This window comes from Amborella trichopoda, chromosome 12 (assembly GCF_054954075.1).
Source record: "Amborella trichopoda isolate Santa Cruz 75 chromosome 12, AtrichopodaSantaCruz75HAP2 v2.0, whole genome shotgun sequence".
NCBI lineage: Eukaryota > Viridiplantae > Streptophyta > Magnoliopsida > Amborellales > Amborellaceae > Amborella > Amborella trichopoda.
The window spans coordinates 849,941-860,092 of record NC_142347.1 but is presented as its reverse complement, the minus strand read 5'-3'; the positions used below and the strand labels follow the sequence as shown (position 1 = coordinate 860,092).

The window sequence follows — 10,152 nt, the reverse complement described above, 5'->3', positions numbered from 1 at the left end:
AGAATGCCTTTACAAACTGCTACCTTTCTAAATTTGAGCCCAAAATATTTGATTGGTTATTTTTGAAATGTTATATAGAGTGATTGTTATTAATGGTTTAAGTAAAATTCATATTAATGATTTTAGTGATATGTTGAGTACATGATATTGCTGCTTTCGAATGTTTAAAGAGATTTAGAAATAATTTAAGTATGCAAGTGGACTCATCCGGTTCGCCAGTGAGGTATAAGTGGACCTATCTGGGACGCCGGTAGAGATTAAGTGGGCTCATCCGGTACGTCTGTGAGGTATAAGTAGACCTGCAGGGATTAAGTGGACCTATTTGGGACGCTGATAGGGATTCAGTTGACCCATCAGGACGCTGATGGGGTATATAGGTGACCTACTTGGGACGCCAGTAGGGTATTTTGTGAAATCCTTTGAATTATGTACTGCCGTTAAAAGTGTTATAAGCATTTCAATTACTTGGATTATACTTAATTATGCAATTATTGAAAGTGAAACTGTTGATGCATTTCTATTAATAGATCTCATTTTGGAAAATATTGATATCTTTCAATCATGATTATTTTTAGGATTATGATGATCACTTACTGAGTAGCCAAACTCATCAAACTATGGTAAACATTTTTTCAGGATAACTACGGATTCATTTTGAGTGCTAGTCAAGATCAACCTTGGACGATACTGTTGTTGTGCTAGCTTTCTTTATTTACTATGTAAGACCTCGCCACTGTAAATTTGTCCTATCAATAGATGTATATATGTTTTGTCTGTCACATCTCAGGAATAACAGTACTGTAAATTCTTGGGGTGTGACATACCCAGACTCGAATATTGTTCGGGTCCAAAATTTGGACTGGATCCAACCCATCGGATCCAATATTTAGACCCATACCTGAACCCAGTTCAGATCTACCCATCCGGTCCCGAGTCCATTGCCACCCCTATTCACTGCCTCTTACAAAACCCTGTCTAGGAGTATTTTTAGGACCTCAAATTTTTAGGATGCAAGAAGAAGAACACTGACCTTCGTAGTTTCACCTTGAAAAGAATAACATCTTATGGTTAAGGAGAGACCATTCAGTTTTTAAAAGTCAGATTTCAGTTTTTAAAAAGTCAAATTTATATGTTAAAGACTTCCAAATCTAAGTTCCTTCTTTTTCTTTCTACAGCGTAATCTAAGTTCCTTTAAGGCGTGTTTGATATCAGGATGTTAGAAGAGGAAGAAGGAACTTTACCTATAACTCATGTTTTGCGTTTGATAAAAAGTGGAAGATAATTTGAGAACTCGTCTTTATTGTTGAAGTTCCCACTTTTTAAGCTCGAGTAAAGTTCTATGGTAAACCACGGAAATTGAAAAGGGAAGTTTTTATTTTGTTCATGATATATATATATATATAGGGAAATGACCTTGTGAGACCCTCCTACACCCATATGTGTAGGATCTCAAAGGATCACCATTAAATTTGACACAAATCTCTAAAAAGTCAAGTCCCACATCCATATGATAACTTTTTTAGAGATCTGTGCCAAATTTAATGGTGATACTTTGATGTCCTACACACATGGGTGGAGGGTCTCATAGGATCATTACTCATATATATATATATATATATATATATATATATATATATATATATATATATATATATATATATATATATATATATATATATATATATATATTATACATAATAAATATATTATATTATATCATATTATATTAATATTATATATAATATATTATATTATAATATATTATACATAATAAAAATATTATATTATATCATATTATATTAATATTATATATAATATTATATTATAATAATATATATAATATAATAATATTATATACGAAAAAGCTTGGGGGAGCCCACTAGCTCACATAATAGTATAAGCACAATGACCTAGATTGAATATTGGCGGATTTGATGGTCGAGAGTGTTTGAATTTTAATGTTTTTTCTACAAATCCAAATCACTTGAAATTTTAGATGAATGTTCTTCTCATCAAACTGCACCTAATAAAAATTTTAAAAAATAATCTGTAAATTATAAATAACCACAATACCCTCAAAAATTTACAGGGGTATTTTGGTTATTTGTTTTCATGTAAAAAAAAATTAAAATATTTTTCGAACATTCACCTATTTTTTATCAACACACGTTTAAAATTTCAAGTGATTTGGATTTATAGAAAAAAAAAAGTAAAATTTAAATACTATCGGGCATATGTGATCATTAGATCGGCCAAGATTCAATTTGAACCATTGGGCTCATTTTTTCCTGTGAGCTAATGGGCTCAACCTAGCATCTTCTTATTATATATTATTATTATATATAATATATTATTATATGTAATATAAGATACTTTTATATATATATATATATATTAAAAATAAATATAAAATGCAGTATATCATATATTATAGTATGTTATAAATATTATATATTTCTATTTAAATTATTATCTATGTAAATATAAATATAAGATATTTACCATATATCTCAGGAGTTGTCAAACACATAAACTATGAACTTCTTAACTTCCCATGGAGGTTATCAAACACAGAAAATATTAACTTCTTAAGTAACTTCTAATTTACAGCTCTTCAGTAACTTCCAATTTTCAGTTCATGTTTTTGCTTCCTGTTATCATACACGCCCTTATTCTTTTCAAAATATTGAGATTCGTTCTTTATTAAAGACCTAAAAATCCAATTTATTTTCTCTTTTTAAAATACTGGCAATTCTAAATTGGATCCCAAAATTTAAAATAGAGAACGTGCTTTGTAGGGATTGCAACCGGACCCGGACCCGACCCAAAAATTAAAATGTTTATATCTTTAACTATATTTAAATATATTTTATACATGAAAAAAGTTTATATAGAGCCAAAGTTCTAAACAAACAAATTAGAGCTCGCCTCAAAAATTTGACTAGAAGAGGTTGTTTTGATGCCTAAATATCTTCAAATTGATCATCTCGATATCAATATACATGAAAATGAGAAAAAGTGGATTTCAAGTTTTGAAAATAGTACATCTTGTAATGTATTTTTGGACCGTCAATTTTCAATATATTCAAGTTTTCATTGATCTGTTCAATCTATACCATTTTTTGAAACTTTAAATTTTATAATTAAAGATGAAAATATATTTTAAGACTATCACAGAGATTTATAGTATTGAAACCACATTTCTTGATACTATTTGAAGGTGTGTTTTCCTTTGAATGCCTATAGCCTCGGCTCTATACAAACCGCACCTTTTATATATTAGGACCCGATAAATATTATTGAACCCTCATCCGGACCTTACTGGACCCAATCGGACCTAGAACTAAGATTTGGACCCGACTGACCGGGTCCAATTTTTGGACCCATACCAAGACCCGGATCAGGTCTACCCCTCGGATCCCAGGTCCATTACTACCCCTAGACTGCTTTGAAAAGGTCTCCTAACTGAGGGAGTAAGCACATCGAGCGTATGCTATTGAGTAGGACATGATCACCAACCAAATGGTTGCCGGTACAATCCAACGGCTCACGAGAACCACGTCACAGAACTGCGATAGGGAGGGGGTAGGCATTCCTTACACGCGTGAACATGGAACACTTTATTCTTTTGATTTTGATTTTGATTGTGATTTTGCTTTTGCTTTTGCTTGTTGGGATCCGAGTCTAGCTCTCCACTACACTATGGCTCGGCTTTGGCCAGACCTGCAAGGGGGTATTACAGTAATTATGATTTTCCCCTTCACAAATGATTAAGTTATCCCCATAGGGGAGGCAATGGACTAGGACCCCACCCACTCCCTTAAATATTGAATACAGCGGGGCGGGTTTGGGTTTAAATTTTGAACCCAAATACTATTCGGGTATGGATTTTACATTATATTTTTTGGTTTGAATTTATGAAAGATATTTGATATATCTAAATATATAGATATTTTGATTTTTGGATTGAGTCTAAGTCCCACATTATAATTTTTTATCCGGGTATGATGACTTTGGGTCTGGTTGGGTTCGGGTGGCCGGGCCAAAACGCAACCCGAACTATTGCCAGCCCCACCCCATAATTCGAGCAAGCATTCTTGTTTGTTCTACCATTCCAAACCTCGATGAAGAGATTTTAAAAAATGTGCTTTCCATGCTTTTGGAACTTAAATCAAGCAAGGCTAATTTGTTATTCGACTTGGATAATTTAAGTCTTTAAGTAAAAATTATTAAAACCCAAGTCTTGAATGTGCGTTTAATTTTTCACTTACAGAGAGATTCATTTAGAGAGAGATGAGAGTTTGATTTAGATTTTAGAGGCGCAGGCAGCAGCTGCTCAAGTGAGCCGGCGTGTGGAGCTGCAAAAGTCTTTTGTTATAACAAACAAATGTATGCACACGCCTTCCTTTTTATCCTTTTACTCCTCTCTCTCTCTCTCTCTCTCTCTCTAAACATACCACTTCGCCTACGCTCTTTCCCTCTCTAACCATATCCAGATTGATCCTCAATCCCATGTGGTGGAATCATGCATTTCCAAATCCCGATAAATTTCGACAGAGAGATAGGCTATATATATATATATATGTATTAATTGTTCTGTACACTCATAGACTGGTAGAAAGAGAGAGAAGGGTCCTGTGGTAGAGAGAGAGTGAGGTTTCTCCATGGCAATATAGAGATGGCGATTTAGAAAGAATAGAGTGAGAGAGAAAGAGAAGATGGGTAGTGAGAGAAAGGGGGATAGAAACAATTACCTGATTATCCGACCAGAAAATGCAGGAATTGGTGATATTTACAGGTTTCTGAGGGCAAGAGAAGGGGTAAGGAGCACTCCTTTCCTTGAGACTTCATTATCAGATGGAGGAGAAGAAGAAGAAATGATGGGCAAGGACAACCGTTGGATCATAATCGTCTCCGTTATAGTCCGCAAGATTATAGGGTTTTTTGGGAAGCCCATGGAGTGGACTGGTTTAGTGGTGGAGTTTTTCTTGAATCTATTGTCTCAAAATGGGGATTTGCTCGGCCTCATCACTAATATCTTCACAGGTAATGTCTCTCTCTCTCTCTCTCTGTCAATTTTGACACCCCAACTATCATGCATTTTCTGGTCAGCAACAGGCCCGGTTCGGCCCGCTTTAGCTCTAGCGCCGGCCTCACCGGGCCTATCCATGGAGGCCAGAATCATTATCCCTCATTATATCATCAAATTGGTGAATGATTGTGAACTCTACATACAAAATATAAATAATCTTACCGGACCCACCATGGCCCAAACTTACCCTCATGATTGCTCAGGCCTTGGCTTGGCTTTCGGCCCAGCCCATTATCATTTTCCAAAGATGATGATGATGTCCCTTTGCTTTAAAGGGATATGTTGGCCTCATGCCTACACTCTATTACCTAATGTCTCTCTCTTTAATACCTTTCTCTCTCTACATTTTCCCTTGATTTTTTCTTATTTAATAATACTACTTTTTTTTTTTCAATTCTCAAGAAATGCTAATATCTAGAAATCACATACCAATGTCAAAATATGTTGTTGAATGGACGGTCCAGATCTGCAAAGATAACCATTTTGTCTTGATGAAACCCATTAAATCAGATAACATTGCGAAAATTACTAAATGCCTCAGGGTTTAGTGTTTTTCCCATAATGCATGCGCCTTTGAAAAATCTCTCGCACCTTTTACCCCAAAATAATCTCCTGTTGCTTTTCAGCTTAATTTGCGACGACAATGAACTTATTAATGACTTCTGTAGAAGACAAAAAAATAGTCATATCTATCTCTCTCCTTTTTCTCTTTCTAAGCCATCTCTTTTTCATTTTCTCTCTTTAAACCACCCTCCAATTCATATTCATCTCTGGTTTTATTTTCTCTCTTTAAACCACCCTCCAATTCATATTCATCTCTGGTTTCTCTCTCTAGAGAGGTATTCAGATAAAGAAAATAATCTCTACATTTGGGGCTCGTTTCCTGTTAACGGGGTGATGAAGAATCTCTCTCTACATGGAAGGAGCCCCAAATGTAGAGATTTATACAATTATATTTTTTAGAGGGAGAGTGAGAGTGAGAGATACGAATATGAATGGGAAGGTTAGGGTGAAGATATATATAATAAAAATAAAAAAAGAGAGGGAAATATATATGTTTATTTTAATTTTTGTAAAAATCATTGATAATGATTTTTTTCATCATAAATTAAGCTAAAAAAGTACCTTGAGGGTCAGTTAAAAAAATTATTTTGGGGTATATGGATGCGAGAGGCTTTTCGATGGAAGTTGTTACGGGGACAACATTAAACATAGGGGATTTAGTAATTTTGCAATAACATATAATACTTGAACTTTGGTATAGAGAAGTCATAATCACGATCATCTATACGTAGGATGTAAATTTGATAGCTTGAGATGTGTAACAAAGTCTAAAAAATATTTAGGCTTTGAGTCCATGGTATACATAACCACCCGATTTTTCGTAAAGTTGATTGTAACTTCCTTGTACTGAAATTTGGGTCAAACTAAGACGTTAGTGAAATTTGCAAGTGGTGGAACACTAGAGAGAGAGAGAGAGAGGAGGGGAGGATCATAATGAATAGGGGTGGCAATGGACCCGGACCCGACCCAGGATTGGACGGGTAGACCCAATCCAAGTCTAGGTATGGGTTCAAAGATTGGACCTTAGATGTCAGGTCTGGTTCCAAATTTTGGACCTAATACTATTTGGGTCAAGATCTGGGTATGGGTACGGGTTTGGGTCTAATAATATTTTTCGGGTCCCAATATACAAAATACATATAAATAATGACATTTTAATTTTTGGGTCGGGTCTGGTCGAGTCCGGGTCTCACACTATATTTTTAGGTCCAGGTCCGGGTCCAGCCCATTGCCACCCATATAATAATAATGAAATATTTTAGGTGGCTGCTTCCAATTTCTAACAAGAAGGCAACTGTAACGTAAAACATTGTAGAAGAGACAGATACATGGTGTTTTTCACACTGTTCTCTTCTGTCTGCTCATGAAATCTGAATACCTCTCTTTCTCTCTCTAGAATTAACAATGGGTTCATGCAGGGAAGTTGGTGATTCCACTAATGGACTCAGACACATATATCAGTACAATCGGGCATTTGGATGGACGAGTGGACCTCGACAAACGAGCACTACAAGAGTATTTTAATTATGAGGGAGATGATAATAATCATAAAGGTAGTTCTCCTGAAATTCACATGGAATTTGAGAGCAAAGCCATGGCTGATCTCTGTATGATGGCTGCCAAATTGGCCTATGAAAACCAGTATGTTGTGAGAAACATAGTCACCCACCACTGGAAGGTAAAAGCAAAACTCCACACTACTCCCTCTCTTGTGTGTGTGTGGATTGTCAGAAAAGGTAAAACAAGGCTGCCTCGTGACAAAAAGTAAAATCAAATCTTAAGTCTCACTGAAAATGCAGCTCCGGCGTCGGTATAACTTCAAATCAATTGTCTCAACCTTGACCATCATGAATGTGAAAAAAATCAAGGAGTTCAACCCCAAAAATGGGTGTATATAAGACAATATCTATATCATCGCCTTTCAAGGGTTCATGGACCCCCAAGATCTGTACGTCTTTTTGAGCTACAAATTTTAATATTGGTGAGGAAACAAATTCTAGATCCATCTTAGGGCTTCCCATACTATTAAATGCTTTCTGGATGAGATTTTGAGGTGAGACTTTGACCTTTTTTCATCAGGCCTAGGCCTTTTAGAAACTGTGACCTATGCATATATGGTTGGCAAACAATGTATGTTACGGTAAGCTGCAAATAGGTTGTGTCTAGACTCCAACCCTACCTGGTCCAGGTTGACCAACCTAGATCCGATCTGCTTGTTTAGGTCTGAAACATACAAGTGTGTGGATTCTGGTTCGCATTAACACCAACTTGGAGACAACCCAACCTGGATAGGTCCCAAGCCGACCCCCACACAACCTGCTAGGTCCACTTAGGCCGGAACAGACCCGGTTCAGGCTGCTAGGCCTACCCAACCGATTTGCCAGGCCGCTGGTCTACCCAACCTATTTTTAGCATGTATTTAACTGTTGATGATGTCTTTTGTTTTTTATGCAGATGCATTTTGTGGATTTCTACAACTGCTGGAATGGTATGGACTATGAAACCCATGTTGATTATATCTATTTATATATGTTCATGAATGGCCCTATAATTAATTGGATATTCATGCATGTTGGACATGATTAGAAGTAGACCTTTCCATGAGAGTGATTTGAATTGCCCATCTGGTCAGAAGGTATGAGAGAGAGAGAGAGACCCTGTTTCTGGCCATGTTCTTTTGAACTATGAACTCAGAGAGAGAGAGAGAGAGAGAGAAGAATGCTAGCAGCTTACAATTTGGCAAAACCATTGACTGCAGACTTTCAAAAGGATAAATCAACCCAAGTGTTCATTCTCTGCGACAAACCACATGACGCCAACCTGATCATGGTGAGCTTCAGGGGCACTGAGCCTTTCGACGCAGACGATTGGAGCACTGATTTCGACTACTCGTGGTACGAAATCCCAAACTTGGGCAAGGTCCATATGGGCTTCTTAGAAGCCTTAGGCTTAGGAAACAGGGTGAAGACAAGCACCTTTCAGTACCATCTTCAAGCCACAAACCTCCCACTAAATGGTGCACACCACCCTACAAATGGTAAATTAGAGGACACCCAATATCCAGTAGAGGCCAAATATGAAGGCAATGGCAGAGAGGGAAGAGAGAGTGGTTTAGATGAGAAGGAAGGGACCAAAGAGGAGGGAGACATTGATTTTTATGATGGGGACCAGCCCATAGCATACTACACAGTGAGAGAGAGGCTTAAGGAGCTTCTTACTGAGCATAACAAGGCCAAGTTTGTGGTCACAGGCCACAGTTTAGGGGGTGCCTTGGCCATACTATTCCCTGTTGTTCTTGAGTTGCATAAGCAAGAAGAATTGATGGAGAGGCTTTTGGGGATCTATACTTTTGGCCAGCCAAGAGTGGGGGATTGGCAGCTTGGTAAGTTCATGCAGGCAAGATTGGAGAGCCCTGTTACAAAGTACTTTAGGGTGGTTTATTGCAATGATCTTGTGCCTAGACTTCCCTATGATGATAAAACTTTCTTGTATAAGCACTTTGGGGTGTGCCTCTACTACAACAGCTTTTATGAAGAGAAGGTAAGGAATTTAACACTCTTTTTTTTTTAACATTAAGGAATTTAACTCTCTCTGTCGCTTTGGTGACCCTTAATGAATTGTAATGGTTTTTCTTCTCCTGTTGAAGAGTGTAGATGAGGAACCAAACAGGAACTACTTTGGGATCTGGTACTTGATACCAGAGTACCTGAATGCATGGTGGGAACTGTTTCATACCTTGACCATAGGTTACACAAGAGGTCCAGAGTATAAAGAGGGCTGGCTTTCAATTTTGCTTAGAGTTGTGGGACTGGCATTCCCAGGAATCTCAGCACATAGCCCAACAAACTATGTCAACTCCATAAGGTTGGGGAGACCTCCCATTTAAATGAGCTCTTTTTGAAGGTTATACTGGTCTGCGTCCTCTTTCCGAATCGAAGATGGTGAATCAAGGTGTGTTTCCTTTAAGTGTTTGTGTGTATAAATCCAGAGTTTTGGTTTTGGGTTCTAAAACCGACTCAAGGATATGATTGAGAACTCTTGTGAGAAAAAGTTGTTAATAAGTCTTTGATTCTTTTTCAGTTAATGGAGATTTTCTCCTCGGTTAGTGTGAGTTCTGTTGTTACTATGAAAATTTTGACTTTGATCTGCTTGTTTTCTGAACTGTCATCTCCATGGTTCTGTCTCAATTCACAGGTGAAAGGGTCCCTCTCATCCCTTCCACAGACAAGCAGTTTTGGTTCAACCGCCAATGAAACAAATATAAAAATTTATCACATAAAATTAAAGTATAAGTATTTGGTGAGTCAGTGGGGCCATGCGTCCACCCTGGTTTTTGAAGGATTTTGGACCCAAAACACGTCACTAATTGATCCATTTCTGCCTCAAACCCACGAACATGGAGCTCCAAAAATAGTGCAGGTCTGATGATTTCTTAAGAATTAAAATGAACAATCAGGAAAAAAGCACATGGACCATATAGGGCTCAATACTCATTT

General features: G+C 37.0%; 1 protein-coding gene across 1 annotated transcript; it reads left to right on the top strand.

Moving 5' to 3' along the window:
- The first annotated feature begins 4,600 nt into the window (after positions 1 to 4,600).
- LOC18427459 (alpha/beta-Hydrolases superfamily protein) lies at positions 4,601 to 9,802 on the top strand. Its single transcript, XM_006836508.4, has 5 exons — positions 4,601 to 5,046; positions 7,075 to 7,334; positions 8,111 to 8,144; positions 8,415 to 9,196; positions 9,303 to 9,802. The coding sequence occupies exons 1-5, from the start codon at positions 4,719 to 4,721 to the stop codon at positions 9,540 to 9,542; spliced, it is 1,644 nt and encodes a 547-aa protein (XP_006836571.1). The 5' UTR covers positions 4,601 to 4,718; the 3' UTR covers positions 9,543 to 9,802.
- The last annotated feature ends 350 nt before the right edge of the window (positions 9,803 to 10,152 follow it).